The 26,471-nt window shown below is 34.6% G+C and overlaps 3 protein-coding genes across 5 annotated transcripts; 1 reads left to right on the forward strand and 2 right to left on the reverse strand.

Moving 5' to 3' along the window:
• Window positions 1-162: 162 nt before the first annotated feature.
• On the reverse strand, window positions 163-2,281 carry LOC108914223 (thioredoxin domain-containing protein 5 homolog). The gene is made up of 5 exons (XM_018719985.1): window positions 1,973-2,281; window positions 1,671-1,917; window positions 1,139-1,279; window positions 929-1,084; window positions 163-858 (listed from the first exon to the last, which is right to left on the reverse strand). The coding sequence occupies exons 1-5, from the start codon at window positions 2,119-2,121 to the stop codon at window positions 403-405; spliced, it is 1,149 nt and encodes a 382-aa protein (XP_018575501.1). The 5' UTR covers window positions 2,122-2,281; the 3' UTR covers window positions 163-402.
• Window positions 2,282-2,777: 496 nt separating this feature from the next.
• Window positions 2,778-25,430, reverse strand: LOC108914222 (putative thiamine transporter SLC35F3). 3 transcript variants are annotated; one of them, XM_018719982.1, is made up of 11 exons: window positions 25,267-25,430; window positions 19,931-20,203; window positions 15,595-15,768; window positions 15,210-15,378; window positions 14,464-14,642; window positions 14,012-14,330; window positions 10,871-10,960; window positions 10,279-10,408; window positions 8,232-8,261; window positions 5,215-5,291; window positions 3,773-3,841 (listed from the first exon to the last, which is right to left on the reverse strand). In XM_018719982.1, exons 2-10 carry the CDS (start codon window positions 20,153-20,155, stop codon window positions 5,243-5,245), a joined length of 1,365 nt encoding a protein of 454 aa, XP_018575498.1. In that variant the 5' UTR covers window positions 20,156-20,203; window positions 25,267-25,430; the 3' UTR covers window positions 3,773-3,841; window positions 5,215-5,242. The 3 variants fall into 3 exon arrangements, with proteins under 3 accessions (XP_018575496.1, XP_018575498.1, XP_018575500.1); XM_018719980.1 differs by lacking the exon at window positions 5,215-5,291 and having other exon boundaries at window positions 2,778-3,841; XM_018719984.1 differs by lacking the exons at window positions 3,773-3,841; window positions 5,215-5,291; window positions 8,232-8,261 and adding an exon at window positions 9,193-9,265.
• On the forward strand, window positions 9,526-10,262 carry LOC108914224 (ADP-ribosylation factor 4-like). Its single transcript, XM_018719986.1, has 2 exons — window positions 9,526-9,643; window positions 9,740-10,262. The coding sequence occupies exons 1-2, from the start codon at window positions 9,526-9,528 to the stop codon at window positions 10,165-10,167; spliced, it is 546 nt and encodes a 181-aa protein (XP_018575502.1). The 3' UTR covers window positions 10,168-10,262.
• Window positions 25,431-26,471: the final 1,041 nt, after the last annotated feature.

The following is a 26,471-nucleotide window of genomic DNA, read 5'->3' on the forward strand; positions in this document are numbered from 1 at the left end:
TATATCATAAACGACATTATTATTCAATGCCTACTTAAACAATTACTTTGTATTCACCAACAAAATTGTTATTATTGTAATTCAATTTTGGATAAAATTTGTAGTTCGTAGAATAATTAGTTTTATAAATTTTTTTAAACAATTCTTTTAATTAAAAATCCGTTTGGTTGAGCAATATTTATTTAAAAATCTTCAAAAATCAATACAAAATTCACCTAAGTATGTCATTAAAATAAAGGGGAAGATTATCAAATCAAACTTTAAGGCCATAACTTTCCAAAAAAAATGTAACACTTCGAACAAATCTCGTACAAAACCCAAAAACAAAAAAACGACCAAAAAACCAACAGCCTTGGAAAAACGCAAAAAAAACTCCGGAAAACACAATTACAAACTAAACAGTTACAACTCATCATGGCCCAAATGCTTGACGACAAAATCGTACAGGTCGTCCAAGGACCTACTACCGCTATACTCAGAGATCTTCTCTCCGCTCTTATACAGGAATATGGACGGGAAACCCTCCACCTCCTCGTCGTTGCACAGCTGTTTGTTGACGTCCAGCGTACAGTCGACTTTTACTATATCGACCCCCGCCTTGGTCGAAAACTTCTCACGCAGACTGTCCCAAGTCGGAGAGAGACGTTTGCAGTGCCCACACCACGGGGCGTAGAACTTGACGAAGGTCAACCCACCCTGAATGCCCTCTTTGAAATTGTCGCCCGTCAGTTCACCCACGGGGCCGGACGTTTCGGTGCCGCGATCGCCCTCCTCTTGGCTCTCCTTGTTCGAACCCAGCATCTTGTTGACGTACTGTTTGAGGTCGTCGTGGCTTCTGTCCCCCTGGTATTTGTCCACCTATTACCACGAAACAAAATAAAAAAATTTCATTAGACATGACATGTTAAAGTATCAATGTGATGCTTACCTTTTTACCGTTTTCGATCCATAACAGTGTCGGGTAGCCCTTAACCTCAAAACTGTTGCAAATGGATCTAAACTGGGTGCAATCCAGCTTACCGATGCTGACGTCCGTCTCAAACTCCAAAGTCTTGGCCAGTTGTTCCCAAGTAGGGGCCAGTTTCTAAAAGATCAAAGCGAATTAGATAAAACACAACGAACCGTCAGGGAAGTTCACCTGACAGTGTCCGCACCAAGGAGCGTAAAACTTTATAAAGTGCTTCCCCGTCTCTGTGTGTTTGTCAAAGTTGTCTTCGGTAAGCTCAATAAGACCACTCACCGGTTGAGGAATGTTAACTTCGTTAATCTCTTCATCGCCCTGTGTAAAAATTCACGATTATCAACAGAAATTTAAGAGACAAAAAAAAAGCTTTTAAATCCGCCTGACTCAGATCAGGTGATTTTGGTGGCTGAAAGTTGTGGTGTTACGAACTGCATGTTCTTGTTTCGTGCCAATGTTAATAACATTTAAAAAATAATATAAAAACGATTAGTGCTGCAAATAAAGTGTATGAGGAGCAAAACTCATTTCGTTTAATAGTTGGACAGTTAGAAAACAAGAAAAAATTACGATTTGGCATTCAAGGAATAATTTTTCAAGGACCCACCGTTTTTTTACCTACACGCAAATATATTCAAAATCGCTACTCAGCATTCTCTGGTGTACCTACAAACAAGTTGTTTCTAGCCGTGTCAAACGAGAGACGTACCTCACGCAACTGCTCGTTGATGAAAGTCGTAAGAGACGGCAAGTCCCTTGTGCCCCTGAACTTAACCCCTTCGTTATCGCCCACTTTGAAGAACTTGAGCGTGGGATAGCCAGTAACGTCTTGATCGGAGCAGACCTTGCTCTCAGCGGTGCAATCGACTTTGGCTATTTTTATGTCACTGTCTTCTTCGTTTAGCATTTCGGCTAGTTGCTCCCATGTCGGGGCCAGTCTCTGGCAGTGACCACACCTACAATTCAATTACAATAAGAATAGTTTTTTTCTACGTTACCTTTGGTTGTTACCAAGGGGCGTAGAACATTATAAAATGATGTTTTTTCCCTACTTCCTCGGAAAAGTTGTCCGCGTTATACTTTATCGTGTGAACATCGTCTTCGTGAGCGAATGTCGTTGAAATTATCGAAAATATCCACAAAAATAACCTGATGTGCATTTTAACTGTTCCACTGAATTAATTTGACTGGAAATTGACTAGAGAAGCTTTACAACGAAGGTGCCGGTCGATTCTTTCAATTTTTATTTGTTTCTGAATCGAAATGTAACGATAATGACATGTAAAAACACAGCACCGCACTTGTTTCTTTTGTCTGTATTTATCTGTCAAGTGTGTCATAGGTAGTGACACCTATTTGTTGTAGATACAATTTATTTATGGCAAGTCTGAAATTCTAAATTTATTGTAACTTTCGACCGATAGATGGCGCAGCATGTTAATTTTGAAATATGGTCAGAGAACACTATATCAGTGTTCTCTGATATGGTATTCCAACTCACTGGGTGCAAAAAAATTTAAAAAAAGTTTTCTATTTAAAATTCTGTTTTTGCGTCAAATGTTAAGATTTCGAGTCGTGAATATTTTTAAATGACGATGTCATATTCTATTCCTTAATCGACGTACTTATTTATATTGTTATAAAAATTTACAAAATAATGCGAAATCGATTAATTATTGTTGGTAAACATTGGCAAAACTATTATATCTTTTTTAAGCAATTTTTGTCGAACTAATACAATTGCAAATTGATAAATTACGGAACAAGGGAAGAAAACAAACTGTAGATGTTTAACTTTTTATTTATCTACAAATTTTACAATGTCACTTTTGATAGCACTGTTTCTATTACAGAACACTTCTGGATTTGATAATTACATTCCCCAACCGATTTTTAAACACAAACAATTTTAACTACTTCCAATACAAAAGACAGTGATTGGCACAGTCTTAAGAACCAACTAAGGAGAAACTAGAACCAATAATACACGTATATGTGATAAAAATATGGACCCGGAAGGAATTTTCCAAAACGCGCTGCTAATGTCCACTGTACAAAAACTATTTGAGCTCGAAATAATTTTAATGTTCCCAAAATATTTGCTTATAAAAGTTTCAGTACGTCGATATATTTTATGTTTTTTAATGTAACATTAAAAACAAATAATCGAATCAGTAGATCGTACAACACATAATTTTTTAACATAGAGAAGGTAACTTTCTTAAAAGTCTATGCTTCAAAACTTTCCCGGATGTGTTGGTTGTATATATATGTATATAAACGTAACTAGTACCTAAATCTCTATGATTCGACAATATACAAAGTCTAAGTTATTGGTGTTCTTGGATACGATAGTTGATCCACCTAAATAATTTTTCTTTACATCGTCGGTGGAGATCGGCAGGTCAAAACAGACTTCGAACTTCATTCGGGCATCGCCAGAGGAAGTAATTAAGTTAAAAATCGATCCTCGGATTATCTGATAGTAAATAACTCGTAACATATATACTCTAGTTAAGTTAGGCTACGAGCTTTGAGGACAATTTTGAAATTGACCCCCAAGGCCAATATACAACAAACGAATACTTCTTAGAAACCGGCATTGCCGTGAAGCCCCTGTCGAGACCTGCGTATCACCCCGACGGTCCCTAAGAGTTATTTCCTTACGAATCACTAAATCCAGTGAACCTAAATCTAGTTCTACTAGTTCACAGGGCCGTGAGAAGAATTTCCTTCATTGGATCACCTTGTGAACTCTGGCTAGGTCACCGGACCCTCCCGGAAGGTGACCGGAGGTGGGAACGGATGTAGCCGGTGCGATAGTCCACCACGTTGTTCCGATTTGAGCCCTGGGAGCCGTGCCTGCTTCTTCTGCTCCACCTGTTTCAACACAAAATGGAAATGAGTCACTCTCGTTTGAAAATCAATTAGGACCCGTTGAAAATTAATTTTTGTGAGTATATCTACGGGAAATTGTTCTTTTTAAGCTTTTCAAAAGAAATAGCTTAAAATCTTTTACGAAACAGGTCTTCCCAGAAAGAAAATTGTCCATTTTTTGTAGTTTTTAAAAAAATAGATCCGAATAATAATAATTCGTCATGCAAAAGTGTTTTTTTTACGTTTGTGAAAAAAGAGTGAAAAGCAACAGATATGAGCAGTTGAACAGCAAGAAGACGAGGTGGTATAGACAGAATAAAGAGGGTAATCAAAGTAAAGAGAAATAAATAAAATTTTAACTTGTCTCTGTATTTACAGGATGGGTTTATTTTTATTCCAAAAGTCTTATTTATCTAAGAAAAACAAAATAAAATATTAAATTTCCCCTCAAGTGCAATCCCTTTAGTGTCTCAGGTCTTCGTAGGGTTGTAATAATATACTGATTCCATGATCCGCTTATTTGGATGGCATTTCTTTTAAAACAGTGTTGGCAATCATTTAATATAGCGACAAACGCCCAAAACCTCACCAATTCCTACTCCCCTATTTTCGAAGTCTATGAGCAATTTTTGTTGCAGTTTCTGTACGATACTATGCAAGATTCAAAAGTTCTTAGTCAATTACTGAAATTAATGATTTTAGCATATGTAGTGTCATACAAAGCATAACAACGCTTCTTCTCGCATCCATTTTACATAACCTCTAAACTGCTCCTCTTCTTCTTCTAGGACGAACTACGTAAATTAGAGCGAAATTTAAACTGAAACATGTTACTACCACAGTATATTTCAGAAATTTAAAGGAAAATAAGTTTATTTAATGTATTTTACTTTAATGTGCTCTAAATACTTATAATTCGAGTGTTGTGTGAAGTTTAGAGGTTACAATTCCATACATTTTCTCCCGAAAACTATATTTAATCGCACAAAACTAACTTCGCGTTCAGAAACCCCGAAAATAAGGGCGTAGGCAAAAATTTTGTGAAGTTCTTGACATTTTCCGCTATACCAGACAATTAATTTGTCCAATTGTTTTCATCTCAATCGTTCTAAGTACGGAAGAAACTAACAAAATCGTGCGCAAGTGCAGAGAACAGAACAGTCAGGCAAGGCAAATAGCAGGAATACCGATCATCACAGAAACAGGCACCACCAGGTGGCCAGTTTAAATTTTTGCTGCCATGTACCTCACCGAACAAAGAGAATCGTACATCCCTCGTGCAAAATCGTGTAAAACATGTTCCTGCGAGCAAAAACTCTAACTACGCCTAGACACAAACAAAAGTACAAGAAAGAACGGGAAAGTAGAACACTCACATTATTCACAACCTGCGCCGCGACGGCGTTAAGAGTTCGTGGGCGGCTGCGGATCCTCTCGCTTGCAGAAAGACGGTCTTTGGTGGGGGGAGGGGTGGCGGTACCGAGATTTCGATTCGGGTACCACAAAATTCACCCACCAGACCAACAAACATCCACATACACGCGACAACAAACGGTTACAGTGAACAAGATGAGTCTACTGGAGCCGTACAGGATGTTTTAGATCCCGAATCTTACTTTTTTCTGTTTCACTATGTTTTACAGCTAATACTGTTATAATTTTCCGTATCTCTCCTTTCTCTAAAACACCCTGTACACACTGTTTAGTTATTACGTCAAAGCGTGCCGTTAAAAGAAAATTTAAAAAATAAATGATTATAGTATATCACAAAAAGTAAGCACTATTTTTCTTAATAAAGTACTTATAATTGTATTGCTGCTGATAGAAATTATTCATCATACAAGGTAAACCGTTTTTATCATAAAAAAACTGAGGGAGGGGGCGATCAATTCGATTCTTGTTTAAAAATAAACAATTTTGCGAATATAAAGCATTTACCAAATTTTATTAAAATCGGTTAGATAGTTTTCGCAAGATAATTTTTTGAGAATAATTTTGAAAATAAATTTTCGAATTTTCAAAATGTTGCACAGCCTCAAATAAAGCATCTAGATACTTGAAAATTTTTTCACATAGAAAAGACCCCTCAACATTTCAAAGGGTTTTTGAAAAACTGAAATCGGTTGATTAGGACGGCCTCAGTAAATTTTTAAAATTAACACCCTTTTTTTATTTTTAAACAATTAGATTACATTTATCAATTTGCAATTTAGTTTTTTTCAAAAATTATGATTTTAAAGTACTATTTTTTCTTAATTTTATCTGTATTTAACAAAAAAATTAATTTCCACATAAATTTAATTTGTTTAAACAAAAATTATTTAAATAATTGTAATAATTATAATACATTCATATTCAGAGTGTTGAAATATATTCGTAAACAAATTTTTTTCATTGAAACAAATGCAATAGCGTAGAGTAAAAGATACAGTATGTTTAATGCATAAATAATAAACTTTGACCGCTTATATCTCGAGAACCAATAAACGGAATTTAACTTTTTTTTTCTAAAGAAGCGTCTTTCCGAGTACTTTAGAATTATAATTTTTGAAAAAAACTACATTGCAAATTGATAAATGTAATACAATTGTTTAAAAATTAAAAAAAAGTGTGTTAACTTTAAAAATTTACTGTGGCCGTTCTAATTAACCGATTCCAATTTTTCAGAAACCATTTGAGAGGTTGAGCGGTCTTTTCTATGTAAAAAAATTTTCATGTATCGAAATGCTTTATTTGAGGCTGTGTAACATTTTGAAAATTCGTTTTTTCAAAAAATTATTTTGCGAAAACTATCAAACCGATTTTAATGAAATTTGGTGTGTTGTTTTATTATACTCTAAAGTTTTTTTTACCAAAATTATCCAAAAAACTTGATTATTTTGCCTTTTTTCATCATTTATTGATATTTCGCAACATCGGTAATTTTAAACATTTTTAACTTACAGTATATTGTGAAAAATTCAATTCTAAAACTTATTTTCCTCTTCAATATTCTTCCAAAATGCTCCAAGATATAAGTAAAAAAACTCAGATAGAATAGGTACTTTTTTAAATTTTTTGCAATTTTATTATACGAATTTCAGCAAAAGTTAGCTTGCCCCCTCTTACATTCAAGAAGCGGGATATTTCGATAGATCCGCCTTGATCTACTCTTCAAAGTAACAACGTCAACACCCTGTATATCTAAAACGCAACTATTTTCCAGGGGGACTCACCGCTCAGTTTTTTCATAAATAAAAACGTAACACACTGTATATTTCTTTGATAGCTCACTTTTTTTTTATTTCATCAAGATTTTCGATTGTCAACAACACGAATAAGCCCTTTTTGTGACAATTTTAAAAAATCTGCTTATCTTTGAAATTAAAACCAGACAAAGTAACATTGACCTTATGAGATCGCTTTTGAAATCCATTCTCGCTAGATTCTAGGAACGGTCAGATTTAGAAGTATTTGATGATGACTGTGACGTGAAAAAACATGCAACCCAAACCTACCTTCTGGTGGACATTCACCGACATAATTCAAAGCACTGAGACAAAGGCCGAGCTTCCAAAACGCCATACGAATCTCGTAAAAAAAATATGTCTGTCTAGAAGTTGTTATGGTGGGCGTTTTGGAAGCTCAATATCAAATCTACAATACGTATAAGTGAGGTGTATCAGTGTGTGGTGAGACAAAAATGACAAGAATTGCAAGTCATCGCTATGGGAACACTTTTATTATATACAAACTAAAAGAAAAAAAGAATATAAAAATTTATTGTCATCTAATAGGGGATTCTTACAAACTATGTCTACATAAAATACAATAATTGACTAGTTCTATCTTATTTTGTACAGCATAAGAAGTACGACGCAGCACACTACGCATACATACATTAATTCACGTTTTTTGCCCCTGTTTGGGGTCGGCATACTATAAAAATTAAGAAAATAAAAATTACTTCCATGATCGACAACTAGGTCTACAGAAACGGTGTAGTTCATTGAAATTTTTGTATTCTATTCAAAAAATCAATCCTCAAAAAGCTCTACGACTTGAGTACTTAACAAACGACAAATAAAAAAGTTAACTGACTGACAACGAAACTAGTGTAATTGTGATAATCAGTAAATCTTCGTCAATCTACAAAGTCTAACAAATCCGCAAAACCTACTGGGGGCTACCAAAAAAAAAAACATGTTTCTAAACGTATTTCACTCTCTAAAATGTACACGTAACTAGACTCTGTAACAGTGTGGGTCATGTGGTTTGTTCATGTAGATCAAAGATCAAGCAACAAGAGATCTCAATAATGTATAAGTTTTCGGAAAAGTATAGGTACGACAATAAACCATGCAACAAAACACTGATATTAGTAAGGGTTTGTATTAGAAAAATGGGTCCTTACCTCGCGCTGTGGCTCAACATAATGATATTTCTGCAACAAGGTACACAAAGCCAATAAGTCGGTCAGATTACAAAATAAACTAGCAACTTGAATATCGGACAATGCAGTATTGGTATTTAACAGTACAAGTTGTGACGTACTGGAAAAACGGCAGCACAGTGAGGAATAAATTTCAAAAGAAAAAAATCGTGGGAAATCAGAAAAAACTTTCTTTGTGCTGTACAGGGTGTTCCGTTTATAACTCTCAGATGTGACAGCTCGAAAACCAAAGGAGATAATATTAATGTTCGTAAAATATCGTTGTGTGTCAAAAAAACTTTCCGAAGGATATTTAGTACACTTTTATGATTCAAACAATTTTCAAAAAGCAGCACAATAAACTTTGCGAGTGTTTTTTAAAAAAATAACTATTTTTAGGATTTAATAGTCATTTATTTCGAAACATCTATCTGGAAAGTTTTAAACTGAACAAGTTTAGGACAGCAGTGTTATTTATCAAGAATAAATGCCAGAAATTTGATTCCTGGTTCATACTTTTTTGCTCAAGCAATATAAAACCTTAAAAATATTAAAATCCGTGTATTTCAGCAATTTTTTCTGATATTCTTCGTGTTATAAGAAGCCTTTACTGTGTTAATTATCGTGAAAGCATGCTATATGCAAAGTAATACAAATTCTTAGAATATAACAGTGAGCTACTTTATAATTTTACAGTAGGCTTATTTTTCAAATTTCTCTACAAAAATCGCATCGACTGGCTTTTATTGAAAAAATGTAACAGAAATAATAGATTTAAGTCGATACAATTTCTACTAAAATGTGTTTACATTCTGGGGATTATCATTAAAAAATACAATTGCTGCTAGCCTACTCAAGTTTCCTACACGAAGTAGGTTTTGACCAAAAAATATTATTAAAAATATTGTGGATCATTAAAAAAAAGTAAAAAAAATGGCTGTAGCATTAGCAAATTAATACAGGGCCGGCTTTAGCTTTAAAAACAAACCTTCCCTGTGAAGATTCGACTCGATTTTCTGCAAAACCAAAACGTTGCTTAAAGCGGCATATTCGCCATATTTAAAAACTAATAAGCAGAAGTAAAAGTTTAATCCTAACACAGTCGCCGAGTAATAAAAATACCAGATCACCTTAAAAACAAAGGCTTCGACTGACACAGGAAACAGTAACATTTGCTATTAAACAAGTTCAGTTGTCAAGACTGGAAAGAAATTTCGCGTCAACTAACTCTGACATATCGTTATGACATTTGTAACACGTTTTTCTCTCAAACCAGATGGGTTTACTCATTTCTTACGTAATAAATAGATACTGGGGCAAGAAAAACGTCAGGATATTAATGGTAGGGCTTGATGGTGCAGGAAAGACGACAATTTTGTACAAAATCAAATTGGGTAGGTAAGGCACATTCTGCTGAATTATTCCTACAACAATTTTCAGTAATGTTTCATTCTCACTTTAGCAAAATCTATTCTGCGTTCTTTTTTTAGGGGAAGTGGTCCGAACTATCCCCACCGTGGGCTTCAACGTAGAAACCGTCGACTACAAAAACGTCAACTTCACAGTGTGGGACGTCGGCGGTCAGGACAAGCTGCGGCGCCTCTGGAGGCACTACTTCCTCAACACCAACGGCCTGATATTCGTCATAGACTCGAGCGACCGCGACAGGATGGACGAGGCCTCGGCCGAGCTAAAGAAATTGCTGTTCGAATTCGATCTGCAACGCGCCGCGTTGCTGGTCCTTGCCAACAAACAGGATGTGCCCGTGGCGATGACTCCCACCGAAATGGCACACAGGCTCGCGCTGCACGAGATCAGGGACCGCAAGTGGCATGTACAGGGCGTTTGCGCCTTACAGGGCACCGGGTTGTTCGACGGGTTCGACTGGTTGTGCAGTGAGGTTCAGAATAGTTCGTAGTGTTTTCAATCGATGCATTTTGGTTGTTTAGTTAGTGATGTTACGTACAAATGTTACTGTTTCGGTTCGCGCAAGGAATTAAAGTTACAAATAGGGTAGGTCGTTTCTTACCTTAGTAATCTAGTAATGTAATCCGGCCAATTGTCGGGAAACATCACTAGGAAGAAGCCCACGGCTATGAGGATCATCCCTGCTAGTTTCATCCCTTCGAAGTTGGCGCCATACAACACTACGTCCAATGCTAAACAATAAAGATTGATATTAGACTTATATAAAATCGGACGAAAATTGTTTGGAAGCGTTACAATCGTCCGATCTAAATGAAATCGATTGGAAACATAGGTTAAATTATAGATAAGGTACGTAAAAATAATAGTACGATTGTTTAGTCATTTGAGTTAAACTATAAGTGTATTATTGATTAAAAGAAAATAGAAAATTAATTCGATTTTTTCCTTATAATCCATGGGCTTACTGTCTCTTGTTTCTGAAGTACCGTGCGTCAAATTTTGACCTTACTGTAGTCACAAAACAATACTTTTCATTTGAACTTTTTAAATTTTTCTGATCATTGTAACACAACTTTTAAGTTCAACCCTAGTAGTCGTAAATGTACAACTAATCTCTGTGCGTGATGATCTTTAAAAATTAATTTCTTTCATTTCACTGTATAAAGTCTTTAAAAAAAACTAAAAACACTTACCAGCTGATACAGGAACGGCTGTTATAAGCCCTAATGTAATAAATAAGTCGTAAGTTAGGGCAACGCTGAAATTGCCCAATAAATTGGCAACTGAAACAGAATGGAAGACACCACATTTACTAATGTATAAAATGTAAACACATAAATTTTAAGCTATTGACAGCTTTCGTCGTAGCGCCATCGGGACGTTTTTTAATCCAAAAGGCAAACATTTAAACTCGGATTTTATTGCTCTCAGTTTGCAAACTAATGCATGCGTTAAAGTTTTCGAAAAAAGTGATTTGTCCGAGTCAGGTGAGCTCAAGTATAATAACAGCATCATAGACCATAGACCGATCAAAATAACTCATTTAGAGGGTAAAAAAAATAAACGAAAAAAAAAATAAATACTTGAGCAGGGGCGGCGGAGGGTTGTTTTGGGGAGTGGAAAAGTTATGAAGAATTGTATCATTGGGATTTCTGGCGAAAGTTGACGTCAGACAAAAAAGTATCTAATACAAAAGTCGTAGATCATGCAAAACCTACAACTTTTGTAGAAGTCATTTTTTAACATAACCTCAAAATTTCCGAGAAAAATGCGAAAAACAGTTTTTTTTTCTGATTTTTCTTTTTTTATTTCTCATTTCCGCAAAAATAATTTAATTTTGACGAAACTTGGTGAAAGTATACCTTTGTTTGTCTTAAATAACCTCAAATTTTTTTAGATAAAAAAATCAAGAAGTTTCTGAGTTATTCGTTTTTTTCGGGCTGAAACACTTTTTTTTTCAAAGAAAAATTCTACTTAAAAAAATCATCGTACAGTTCTACCGGTAATAATTTTTTTCGTTTTGACATATACTTTTTGGTGAAATAAAAAAAAATTGTAATCACATTTCAAAATGAAAAAATGTAAAAAATTACTTGCAGCAATGAATTTTTCAGTAATTGTTGATAATTTGTTTAAATTTAAAAAAAATCAAAAACTGATTACACCATTCAATTGTACGAAAAAAATACAAAAAAACTGTCTCATTGTTTGACCCAAAACTATTTTTGTACAGTACTGCTATAAACATAAGTCGAATAGTGAATAAATAAAATAAATAATAATTTTTTTTCCGTAGGATCAATAATTAGTGTACTTATTGTTTTTTAAAGTTTGATGAATTCATAGATAATATACAGTGTGTCCAAGATAAGGATGGGATAGCATTAGGATTTAAGAAACGGTAAGAGATACGGGGTGGCCCAGATTAGAAAAAAGTTGTGTTTTTTTATACCTAACAATATGCTGTTTAGAAAGTTTTAAAATTCCGGGTAGTTCCGGAGATATCCGGAAAAACCCGAAATTTTGCAAAATTGTTTAATTTTTTCTGACTATTTGAAAACGAATTTTAAAATAAATTACATACTTACAATGCCACTTTTTTCACTCTATACAATGGCGTCAACATTTTTGCAATCCGACGTTTCGTCTTCGAGGGGCCATCATCGGGTTAATTTTTTTTAAATACGTCGCTGCTTTTTTTATGACTAAATCTAAAGTCATTTTTAATTCTGAATTAGAGGATATTACTATTGTAATCGCTTAAAAAGTTTTTAGCTTGATTTTGCTATAATTTAATTTTTTTCCTGAGTACGGCTCTGAACGCTTTCAAAATATCTATTGGATGAAGTCATAACAGTATAAAAGTCAATACCGTACAAAATATCCAACAATTTTTTACTACTATTGGCAATACTAATTAGAAATAATAAAATATTTCATAAATTCGTATTATTTTTTTTACAGCTTTTTAAATTATGGATTAAAAAAAATTGTTTGGCATTTTGTGCTGTATTGACTTTTATTCTCTCCTCTCTCTCGCTCTCTTCCAATAGATACAGGTATTTTGAAAGCGTTCAGAGTCGTACTCAGGAAAAATTGTTAATGATAGCTAAAAACCTTTTTAAGCAATTACAATAGTAATATCATCTAATACAGAATTAAAAGTGACTAGATTTTGTCATAAAAATTGCAGCGATATATTTAAAAAAATTAATCTGATGATGGAACCTCGAAGACGAAACGTCGGTTTGCAAAAATGTTGATGCCATTGGATAGAGCGAAAAAAGTGGCAATGTAAATATGCAAATTATTTAAAATTCGTTTTCAAATAAAGCCAGAAAAAAATAAAACGATTTTGCAAAATTTCAGGTTTTCGGATTTCGTGTCAACAGTAAACTTTGCAGTAATACTTTGTATTGCTGAAATCTCAAATCGTCCAGAGATAATTTATTATTTGAGCATTTGTAATTCGACTTAAATGTTTATAGCAATATACAAACATTTTTGGGTCAGACAATGAGACACAGTTTTTTTTAAATTTTTTTCCGTAGAATTGAATGGTGTAATCAGTTTTTGAATATTTTTTAATTTAAACAAATTATCAACAATAACTGAAAAATTTATTGTTACAAGTCATTTTTTATCTTTTTTGCATTTTTGAGTATGTTTTTGAACCGACATTACAGATTTTTTTATTTCACCAAAAAGTATATGTTAAAACGAAAAAAATGATTACCGGCAGAACTTTGTACGATGATTTTTTTAAGTAGAATTTTTCTTTAAAAAAAGTGTTTCAGGCCGAAAAAAATTAATATCAGAAATTTCTAGATTTTTTTTATCTAAAAAAATTTGAGGTTATTTAAGATAGAGAAAGGTATATTTTCACCAAGTTTCGTCAAAATTAAATTATTTTTGAGGAAATGAGAAATAAAAAACGAAAAACCAGAAAAAAAACTGTTTTTCGCATTTTTCTCTGAAATTTTGAGGTTATGTTAAAAAGTTACCTCTACAAAAGTTGTAGATTTTTGCATGATCTACGCCTTTTGTATTGGATACTTTTTTGTCTGACGTCAACTTTCGCCAGAAATCCCAATGATACAATTTTTCATAACTTTTCCACCCCCAAACCAACCCTCCGCCGCACCTGCTCACACATTTAGTTTTTTTAAGTTTATTATAAGCCCTTTTACCATTTCCACATATAAAAGTCCAGGTAACATTTTTTTTTGTCCAAGTGTAATTTGGTTGGACTATCATTAACTTTTTCCCGATACTTAACGACATTCCTTGCTACAATTCCAACCTCAAAATGGCGTCAAATCCCTAGTGCTTACCTAGAGAAAGGCTGCTGGCTGTGAGCAGCGCGGGCCAGGGCAGCTTATCCCAGTGCAACGTCTCCACGCCCATGAGGAAGAGCCCCAGACTCAACGGCCAGAGAAAGGCCGCGTTCAGCATCCCTATAAGAGAAAAGAACAGGGCAACCTGCCCGTACGTCGACTCCCCGATGACCTTCTTGAACAGGACCTTGTACACGGCCGAGCCGGCGGCGGCGGAGGTGGCCAAGACGACGCCGCCCAACGTGGGGCTCCCGGTGATGCCGTCCATGTACGCCAGCAGGGCGACGCCGGTGTCGCAGATTATCACAGCCATTATCTGGGAAGGATTTTCACCTAGTCTCTTTTATACTCGCAACTGGTCCGGATCTACGTAGTTTTCGTTTGTTTCAAAATATTTGTACGCGAAAACTGTTTGTAGATCTGGACTAGGCCTTGCAATTTCGACTTACTCGGATACCCACGAACTGCTCGTGCAGGATGACCCAGGAGAGGAGGTAGACGAAAGATACGTTGGTCGCGAAGAGAGCCATCACGTCGGTAGCTAATAGTATCCTCAGGGACATTATGTACATGTAGTTGGTGCCTACCCAGAGAATGCAAAATAGGCTGCAGCGCGTCATGAACCGTACTGGAACGGAAATATGAATCTTATTATCGGAAACTCCTAATAGGATGTGTAATGCACTGAATTTGGCGCCCAACGTGGGGATACACCTCATGACCTTGAGGAAAACGTCTCTATTTTCTTTAATTACTGATTGATAATTGATTTCACACGTCGAAATAATAAATAACAGGTAATAAATCAGAGAATAAATTCCACAATCTCGCAAACTTCACCTCAACGGGTACGAGATGTACTATAAGGGTGTTATTGATTTCCATAAGGAGTTTTACGAGTCGCGACGTTCGAGATCCCAATTCGTGGATTTTGCCTCCATCCCGTAGAGGGTGTAAACGGAAGATCGGTATAAAACACTAAATTCGGTCGAGTTAAAAGGTGTCTGGTGTACCAATGCCTTGAAAGAGCTTCGAATATTCAAACTTTTAAGTCAACATCGAAGAATCACTTAATTATTAGTGGCATTAACAAGAGGAACATAAAATAATTACAGTAGAAGAGGTAGAAGCATAAAAATCGTCTAAAGTCTAAACAGACTTGTTGACACCATCCACCCTGTAACTGCGGCTATACCTGCGGTGAATCCTTTGTCCCTGAAGTCCCGGATACTTTCCGATAGGATGTCCGAGATGGATTCGCATCTCCTGTTGCTCAGCCGGGTGAGGAAGTACAGGGGAAAGAACAGCATGGTCCAGTTGGTCACGAACCAGGTCGTGAAGAATGGTGCCTGATAAGAGGCAGTCTGCGGAGAAAAATAGCGTCAGGACATGACGAAAGGGGGACGAATGAGGGTGCGACAAAATATTAGTTGCGCTGGTCAAGGGAAATATGTCTTTTATGCGACATTCACGATGACAAAGTCTAGCAAGGAGCTGTGAGGATAAATACAATGCGAACGGACGAAAAATGTGTTTTCAAAACATAGTTAAAAAACTTTTCATGGAAGGATTGTGCTTACGTAAAGTGAGTGGACAAGGGTCATGTTGAAGTCGCTCGTGTCGTGTGGCACCAGCACAGGGTCCACGTTTGCCTCTACGTCTTTCGGTCTCCTTAGATACAGGTACTTTATACAGTGCGTTGCTCCCACCCAGGACGCAGTCACACATACAGTCACCCATACTCCAAAGTATATCTGAAAAGAACCACCAAGAACCATACAAATAAAAGTTTAGCGTGCGCTAGTCATTTGTCTTAGAATTAGATCAAATGATTCGACTCTGTTGCCAAGTTGTGTTAAAATTCCACAATATTATAAAACTTTTTTCTTCATTTATGTTTAATTTATTTTAGGCTAAATTAATGCAGTCAAACAAGCTGCATTAAAGAACGGTGTCATCTATCCAGTAGGTGATTTTAAAATTTACGATTACGGTCCTGCGGCGTGCGTCGACGTTGCGTGATTAAGTTTGAAGTATTTGCAAGAAACACGAGCGATATTTCGCACGGAAAACACGCTCTTTACGGCCTCTCGTAATCGAACACTTAAGTCGAAGCATGAATAAACATGGACGGTTGGGACTCTGTTCCACCAAAGGTTTATAGTCAACATGAATTCGATAGATTTACTTATATGAGACAAACAGTGACTTAATTTATTTCTCGGACCAATTCAAGAAAGACAAATGTGAAACATATAAAAATAGTACAGTCATTGAAGCTGAAAATCAGCTGAAACCTCCGAATTCTTTGAAACTGCACGGATTTGCATGAAAATTTAGAATAAGGCTCATCTTAGGCTCAAGCTCAAAAGTGATATAAGCCCGATTGACGCTTTTTGTTTTTTAGGGGTAAAAACTACCCCTAAGTGAAAAAAATTGAAAAAATTAAGTTTTAAACATTTTATTGATAAAAATCTTGTTCAAGCACAAAGATTAAATAATGTTCCATGTCCCCTAACATGATTTATGAAATATTTGATTTTTTCGACCCTTTATTTAACCCTTAAAAACTACCCTTATGCAATAAATAATGATAAAAAATTACTTTTTAAAGATTTGGAATGATTAAATCGTGCAATTATTTAAAATAAAAGTTACCTTATAGCTAATAAAAGAATTTTTCCCTTTCAGCCCCTAAAAACCACCCCTGTATTGACAAAAATGATAAACAATTACATTTTAAAAGCTTGGAATGCTTTCACGGTGCAGTTATTTGAAAACAAAATTCCCTCATTGCTTATGAAAGAATTTGTATCTCATAACACTTTTCAACCCTTATAAATAACCCCTGTGCTAAAAAATTTAAAAATTACGTTTTAAAGCTTGGAAGTCTATAATTGTGCAATAATTTAAAATAAAAATTCCCTTATATTGTTTACTCTTATAAACTACCCTTTTACCAATATTAATGTAAAATATTTTTATTATAATCGCTTTTTAAATATAATCAATCATAAAAAAAATTGCTACGCTGCATATAATCACACCAAATTTTTTTACTTATTTTATTTGTATAATATAATATACTGGGTGTAACATAAAGGTTGGGAATAAATTAAACGGTGGATTTTTTGGTTTATAAAATAAATTTTTGTGTTATGAAGTTATGCTCTACAGGTTTTATTTTCCAAGCTACAGGGCACTAAAAAGTTTAAAAATATTTAGTTTTTCTCCAATAACTTTCGAACATTAGTATAAGNATATAATATATAATATATAAAAATGAGAAAGCTTATTTTGCTCTGAAAAAATGTCATTGGTTTTATTACCATAACTCGGTTAATTTTGAAGCTATAGAATCATGCAAAAAACATTTTAAAGATAATTTCAAGAGCTGTAAGATCGTTTGCATATAAAACCTTTTAAGTCCTTTGTTTTTTATCGAAGGGCTCGAGGCAGGTCATTTTTTCACTAAAATTGATACTTCAAGCGGCGATATCTCCTTTATTTTTTATGCTATAGGAATAAAAAAAGCAAAATATTTGTTGAAAGAAAATAAGCAACATTTTTGTTGTCTATCATTTTTTACGTATCTTTCATAGCTTCAGTTATTATATAAATAAGGCAATTTTTTTTAATAATGGAAAATGCGTTTTCAACTTTTACCGTACATTATTAAAAAAATACGCATTCTAAACCGGTCTAACTTCAGGATCGTATGAAAAACACTCAAACAAAACTAAGTGTAGTGTCTACGATTCATTTTAATTCTGATGGAAATGGTACAGCGTTTACTGCTCATTTTTCCTTAAAAAATATGAGCAACCAATGTTTTTAACGATAACTCTTTCAATTTTGCCCTAATTAACTTTTGTATATGCTCATTTTGAAGGTCTTTTTGAGTACTACAAAAAACTCTAGGAGCGTTATACACGTAAAATTAATCCTTTTTCCGTTATTTGACGTTGAATTCGAGTATTCCCCCCAAAACAAGTCCCCTTCCACAAACCATATTTCGCTTTGTATAGGACATACAACACTTTTTAAAAAACGATTTTCTTTATTTATTTATAAGCTACATTTTTATTCATTACACTTTTTTTTATATAAAATGCATAGTTTTTGAGTTATTCGCGAAAAATACTTTGTTTTTTTTTTCATTCAAAATTCCATGTTTTCAATCGTGAATAACTAAAAAAATTTTGATTTCTCGAAAAAATTCTTGGAATATTATTTGCTCAAAATTTGATTCTCTATCGATTTCCAGTTTTATTTTGGAAAAAAAATTCCACCCCTGAAAAGGGGTGTCAACCCCCAACAGGGTAGAAGCGTCAACCGGCGCAATGTCACTAATATTCATTGACCTTTTCTCTAACTATCTGCCAAATTTCAAGTCGATCGGTTCAGTTTCAAATAATTCGGAGGTGAAAAGCTTCAATGACTAGGCATAATTATGGCGCCTCTAAAAATAGTATTTAATATAAAAATTGGTTTCCTCACTCACGATTTTTTTTTTAATTGTAGGTTTATTTCTCAGTTACGACCGAAACATTTCGTTACAAATATGAGCCTTCAGTATCGTTACTCAGAAACAGACTTATAATAAAAAAAAGCAAAATAGATTAGCTGTTCCCGAGAAATTGTACACTATAATAATAATATTTACAACATATTTACTATATAATAGACGATATACACTGTAAAAAACCTAACCTTAAAAAAGTTGCGCCAAAAAATGTCAAATATCTCAAACATGGGCCTTTTTTTAGAATGGAATCAAAGCGTGTTCAGGTTTTTGAAATTTTATTCGGCAAGTTGCTGATTGCGAAAGCTTTTTTTTAGAGACTCCATAGAGCAATGACAGTCACAGATTATTTAAAAAAAATATTTTTATATAATGTTTATCCAAATATTATATACCGTCATTTTAAGAAATCAATTTTTCAACCGTTGGTGGAAACGGCTTCGACTAAAATGTTCCGTACTAAAACCGAAACTGCTGCTAGGAAGGATATACACAAATTATACAAACACAGAACGCGTTGTGTTTGTAAACATGATTACTTTTCTAAATATATACCCAGATCCCAGTCTTTCGGGGTTGATATTTTTTTAGTTTAAATATACAATCACGAAGGATTCATAGCCTAGGAACAAAGTTAACCAATTCAATTTAAAGGTAATTTACAACTAACAGTTTTAGTAGTGCCTCCCCTTACATAGCGAGAGCTTGTCGTTCGCTCTGAAAAGTCGATAAAACAGAATGGAAACTTATAACATCCAATTGAGGGAACATCAATTAATCAAAAAAAGCGCTGTACGTCCCTCGCTGAAGGCTGAAGCTTTTCAGTTCGGCCGAACGACAAACCCACCGCGAAATAAAAACCTGTAGCCATTAAATCTTTCATTGCATCGGTTTTCCTTTCGTATTATGTTACACAAGTACATAGTGCGATTTTACAATTTTTAAATCTGTTAAGGGTACAAGGAATGATTTACACCCTGACCTTATTGACAAATCAATTAAGAGCCGTGATTGATGCACGACTAAGAACCTAAACACGCACCCTGTTAAATACACGCAATATTTTTGGGCGTGAAACAATATTAAATGTTTAAAAAACATTAAATATATCAAAAGGTGCCATATAATTAAAAAATTGTTAAAAAATACCCACAATACTGCGTATACTGCAACATTATCAGGGCTTTCAATCATCAATAATCAGGGGTTCCCCAAGGGTCAGTTCTGGGGACATTGTTATTTATTACTTCTATAAATCTCTGATTCTAGGCAAATGTAAAGTTATTTCATACAATCAACGCAAAAACCATTCTAGACTTCGATAATTTTGGATAACGGCTTTAAAAATGCTGCGTAGGAAGGGACGGCGGGTTAGTATTAACTGCGCTCACCTTTCTGGCCGACTTCGAGCAGAGCGAGGTGGAGCAGGACTTGATGCGCCCCGCGCAACCTGTGGGAGCCGGCGACAAGGGTTCTCCGGACTCCTGCTGGCTGCTGACGGAGTCGGCGTGCGCGAAGGGTCCATTGGCGACGCCCTCGTCGGTCACAACGACGCTGGGAGCTCGGTTTCGACCTCGGGGATTGAAGATGGTCGGGATGTCCCCGTCACGGGTCATGGTTGGCTAAAACATGTCTGGTGGTGCTCCGCGTCCTCAATGTCTGCAATAAAATTGTAATCCTCGCGTATTTTATTCTTTTTTTTATTTAAAATCACTTAAATTGAGACGTCGTTTCACTCGGCGGACAATAACATTTTTAGTGGCCACTGTTTCTTAAGGAAATAGGTCACATTGTTGTTTTTGTGCTCCTTCGTAATTTATACGAAAGTTATAAAATTCGCTCGCCGCCATTGCTAATCAATGGAGGCTTTTATTTTCCTTTCTCTCATATTTTCCAAGCAATTTCTTCACTTTACGGCGACGGCAGAAGCTATACAAAAAAAAACTGCCGACTCATCGATACATTTAAAGCGGGTTATTTTTTGTACCGTATAGAATGAATTTGAATAGATTCGGAAATCAGAATTAAATAGTTAGTTCCACGAAACCACCAGCACGTGCTGTATATTACGTTTCCCTTTGAGGATGATAACAAGCCGCGTCTTCCCACACACTTTTCAGAATCCTGTATAGATTTTCACAAGCAGGAGATGAAACGATTTGGAGTGACGCAAATGGAAACTTATTCAAACTAACGATCCGACGGAGTAATATATCATTACGGGTGTAATTTTATAGCTCGAATTGCTACTGTAATTTTCAGTGGAAAGGGGGAATCTAGAGAAATAAACTCGGCCGCAATTAGCTCCTCATAAAATTATTTTCATCTTAACATCAAACGATCCGAAGTTGGCTCTCTACACCTAAACAAACAGCAAATACAGTTGTTAACGGGTCGAATTTGAACTTGGTAGCTTTCAAGGAATCAAAAATATACACTGACAAGAACATTTTGATCACGAGAGGGGTGCGCAAGGGTGAAGGTTATTTTTTTCGTTCTATTCTATCTCTATAATCTATCTAGCATGTTTCAAAACATGGGATCAATTCGGGAGAGCTAAAATGTACTTACAAAACGGATAAATCTCAATATTTTCATAAAGAAAAATTTAAGCACGTTGAATTTAATTTAACAGAGCGAAATTAATGTGTTGTTTCTTTTTTAATAGCAAAAATTGTTTATAATGCTTTGGCATTATTTATACAACACATCGATAATAACTTGTTTATCTACTATTTCAAACATTTGTTTATTTACGAATTCCTCCATTCGATTTCTCAATCCGTGGCAGTAGTTTTTAATGGGGTCCGAAATAACGCCCGTAAAAATAAACACTTTTTAATTCCCGGTTAAAAATATAGTTTCCTGGTCTCGTCACGTGACGACGACGTGTTAGGTGGAGTAATATTTTTTTAATAAAATTGTAGACATTAATAAGATTATACAAAATATCATCTGAATAGTCGGCTTATTTGACGAAATGATGCCCAATTTTCTGATTAAATGTAAAAGAACATAAAATTTAAAAATTATGAGAAAATATTTCTACAAAATATATTTCAAATCGAGTAAGATACTTTTAAATTCAAAATTTCATAATATTTTATACATTTGTTGCCTAGAAATACTCATTTTAAAATAAAGTAGCCTACCGTCTTATTTTATTTCCTCATAATCGACAAAGTTATTTAGTTATGTGAGCAGTTCTAGTGTTAAAATTAACTGCACTTGAATCAAATTACAGAAGCTTATATCTTTAACGTTGTTGCCAAATTTAGTTCCTGTTGTACTGACGACTATTCCAAATAATCATAGTTTCTTCTGTACTTTAAAAACGTACCTACTTTTTATTAATATTTTTCTACTTACTTTAAAGCTTTAAAAAAAAACATCAATAAACACATAGAATTCACCAGAGTACCTTCGGAAAATAAAAAATAGTACTAAATAATCATTTTCATTTAATCCCTCCATTTCTTGGTAACTATGACAAATGAGTAGGTAAGGTCTACCATCGCTAGTTTCGATTTATTATTCCTGATCCCATTTTTGCGTCAAAACTGCCATACCATCGAGGTAAAAAAAATTATCTACACATTTTTGAAGGAAATTGAATGCCCTACAAAAAAGGTCTGATTGAAAATTTTCGGCATACAAGCCGTTTCCATGTAATCAAGCCTTGAAAATTTGATATGTTTTTTCGATTTGACTTTTTAACTTTGGAATTTTGTAAATAACGAACAAATTAATATCTGAAAAAGAACAATACAGATTTTCAAAGGAAATTTAATGCTCTACAAAAAAGGTCTCTTAACAGTTTTGTATAAATTTACTCCTGCAAATGTTATTCACGATTGAAGTTGAAGTAAAAAGGTAAATTTTTGTTTTTTTCGTTTTGGATTCAATTTTTGCACTCAATTGAACAAATTGATATTACACCTCATCGACAATTATTATTCTATCAATATAATCACCAAAAATATCCAAAATTCATAATATAAGTATTCAAATTCATTTACGCTCAATATTTTTTCTACAAGAACGTAGTTTCTCTGTTTCAAATAATTTTAAAAATAACAATAATGTAGTTTTACTACTGAAGATTATTTGTTTCAAAAAAATATAAAATATTGCAGAAAAGTAACAAATTTCTATTTATTAATTGACCTGTTTCAGCGATTTTTTTAAATTTCAAGTGGAAAAAAATTTGAATATTCTTCCATCAATTTCAAATTCTAAATAAAAATAACGAGCGTTCAAATAAAAACGAGGTCGAAGTTGGCTCTGACACATTGGACCAACTTAACCTCATTTCTCAACGAGCTGTATAGCATCTGTTAGTTTCAATAACGTTAATGACTATATAACTTTATTTTAAAGAATAATCGTGATAACAATAACAAACAATTAAAGGAGCTTTTTTTAACACTGTGTGGCAGGTACCGACTGATACTCCCACCATTTGTGATAAAACGTACAGAAGTTCTTGGCGCATTTTCCATTATTTGTTGGACATTTTCTTTTAATTCTTCAGTCCGCTTTTTAGGTCGGCCGCTTCCTTCTTTTCTTGATACACTGCCCGTTTCACGAAAAACATTAACACAACGCTGAACTGCACTTTGAAAAATTTTATACTCAACAACGCCGGGAAATTGATTTTGAAATTATATGAAACATTCCTCAATAGAATACTTCCATATTCCATCAATCTTGCGTCCATTTCTAAAGTAGGACTCTATGATAAACACTTTTTGTTCTTGAGAAAACACCATTTCAAACGCTTTTTAAAACGAAAATATTCAAATTGATAGCGGCGATATAGCGCTTTGACAGATGACGTTTAAGTTCATTTGCTATACGCTACGCCCTACGTCCAAATTTTCAGAACCAACTTGACCACGTTTTTATTTGAACGCTCGTTATAATACATATTTTTGCTAATTGTAAGATAGACATGAAAGATATGAATTGAAGTACCAAAAATTTTTGCAATAAAGTCTCAAAAATGATATTTTCGGACAATGAATTATTGTCAACTTTTGAAGAATTATAGAAAACAGTGAGTATATTGTAAGAAATTCTCAGTTCCTTAATAACTTTGACAACAATGTATCACATATCCATCCAAAATTTTATAAACGACCTCACAAACCGATTTCCAACGTCGCGCAGCTGTGGCCTCGCAATAACTGGAATTTTCTTTATTACAAAAGCATATAAAGGCGAACCATTCTAATCCTTTCATCCCATTTAAAACGAGTCTCGCTCGCTTATGACGTAGTTCCTGTCCGAGACATCTTGTCACATCTAATATCCGGAGTAATTTTCCTAAAGGCTCGTTTATTATAAAACGTACAACAGCTTATTTGGCTTGCAGACGTGTTAATCTCGGGCACGCTCCTCGTCCGGCGTGAAGACGCAGCGAGGTTGGTCGCTGCATTAATTTTGAATGTCAAGAGCGGCACTGGAAAGGTTGGAGGTGACGACTCAATCTTTCCCCATTTAGATCGGCCTCGGGATATACATTTTGGGGGTAATGTAAAATGTAAGACATAATAGAACAAATATAAGGCTCCTTTACCAGAACTACTTTGAAAAAATTATGTTTTTAAAAAATTGTACAATTTTTCATTGTCCAACTCGATATATGCTTGGAAAAGACTATTAACCAAATAACATTGGAAATAAATGTAGACAATAACTTTCTTATCGCTAATTTTGGGAAAAAAAATTCTAAATAAGGTAGTTTGTAAGGGGCACAGTATGTGTTTCTCTGAATACGAACCTAAAATAATTTAATAAGACATAGCTTTTGTATGGCTTAGCGCTGTGTTACTTTAAAGTCACCATATTTTTTTAGATATCACTGTGGACGAAGCGCCAAACATTAAAATATTATATTGCTTTCTGAAAAGCCAATTGACTTCACACCTAGTATGATATGACAGGATGGCGAACCGGTAAAAACAAACTGTCTGTAACAAAAAGAACGACTTTCAGTGTACCGTAAATAGATAAAATTATCGCGAGGATCTTCGATTTCTTGGAAAACTGAAGGTTCAAGGTTCTTGTGCTTTTAATTTTCTATGAGATGATCGAAGTACTGGAACTTACCGGTTTCACATTGAATTGTAAAATGCCAATATAGTAAGCAGAAACAGGTATCGTAAAATGAAATGTTACAGTAAAAGTAAACAGTAACAGTATAATCAACTACGAATTTAGCGTTTTATAAACATTTTAATCGACCTCAACAATGTTAAAAAGTTAATTAACTTGCTGTATGGGTAGGTATAAGATCTGCTTCATTTACACTTTCTCCTAAACTTCTTGAATGTATTAATTAAAAAAAAAATCATAAAGCCATTAACCTTGACAAAACAGTACGTTCGAACGTGAAAAAAATTGAAATAGAATTTGACCTATACGTAAACAAAAGTGTTTTACAGTTGCGTGAAGGTATTATTAATTTAAAGCTATTTTTATGTAGAATTAGAGAAAGTTCAGTTGGTGCATTTGAATCCCCGATCAGTGCAGTGAAGAATAATTTGTAGCTCTACAGAAACATAAAAAAGGTATGTATTAAAACACGAGTCTTCATCTTAATCGCGTTACCTTTAACTCATAGTACCTAAGCAGCGGGGGATATGAAGCCACCCGCGCTAAACACACTCGCCACAACCCACAACGCAACATAGCAAACAATTGAACTCACCTGCCGCCCGTCCGCCGAGTAGATTTCAGTCCCAAAACGGGTTTATCGACCTCGCCCGCCTATCGAGTGTCGTTTGTTGGTTTCTCAGGTGCCTCGATTGCCTCTATGTAAACGGAAGGCGCGAGAGAACGCACCGCCACCGCCCCGCGTGAAGTGTCGGGCGCGATTGAATGAAACCGACGGCGACGACGGCGCATCGATTGCTGCTCCGCGGCCGTCCCGACGCGCCCGGCGACGCCGGTTCGCGCAGACGTCCTTAAGGTGGTCTCGGGCCGCTTTTAAACGGCGATTATGAAATTTGGGGGGGTGCCGAGCGGTCGCCTTCAATCGTGCCCAAGGGGCGACAAATTCTCGCTTTTCTTGCAATAATTGCTGTTAGTATTCCAGGCGAATTAGATTTTAATACTTGAAAACTTGAAAAAATTATAAGTAGTCATTTATTGCACTTTGTGACGGGTATTTAATGCAAAAAGAGCGAATTTCCGAGCGGCTTTTGCCTGGCCTTGGGACAATTTGTTTATAACGTACGTCCTACTTTGTTAGGTGTAAAAGGCAACTTAATTCCAACTTTTTGAAATTTTTCGTTTTCGATACGTTTTTTGTCTACTAATAATTTTTTCACACAACTAATAACAAGGAAATACACCACAAACAAGAACTCGAAGCTTACATTTTTATTTAGTTTTAGATTATCTACAGAAATGAATCAAATACTATAGAATTTTAATGCTTTTAATTGTTTTTTAACTGGAATAAAGTTTGTGACGTAATTTTTAATTGGAATGTGTTTATTATTATTTATGTTTATGATTAATTTAACTTTTAATAGGTATCTAATGATAATCTGAAAGCTGTTTTACGTTGAAAATAATTTATTGATGAATAAATGCATGAAGTCGTTTCATCAAAAAATTGGACAAGCTAATGCACCAAATCTGCTGTCAAATAACTTCATGATTTACTCATTAAACTTGACGAATTAGAACATTTTTCTAATTTTCGTCAATTTCTTCATGAAGTTCAGAATTACCAACCCAACAAATTTCCAGCCTCAGATCGGATCGGTATTGAATGAGGTTATGTTATTTGAAAAATGTAAATAATTGTGTGGCGTCGTACTAGTTTTGTATTGTTTTTACCGATTTGTTACTTACAAAAACTAATACATATTTATATAATATGTGTCAAAACGGTACCGCTGTTGTACCACTACAATT

The sequence above is a fragment of the Anoplophora glabripennis genome, unplaced genomic scaffold (genome assembly GCF_000390285.2).
Source record: "Anoplophora glabripennis isolate ALB-LARVAE unplaced genomic scaffold, Agla_2.0 scaffold1143, whole genome shotgun sequence".
Lineage (NCBI taxonomy): Eukaryota > Metazoa > Arthropoda > Insecta > Coleoptera > Cerambycidae > Anoplophora > Anoplophora glabripennis.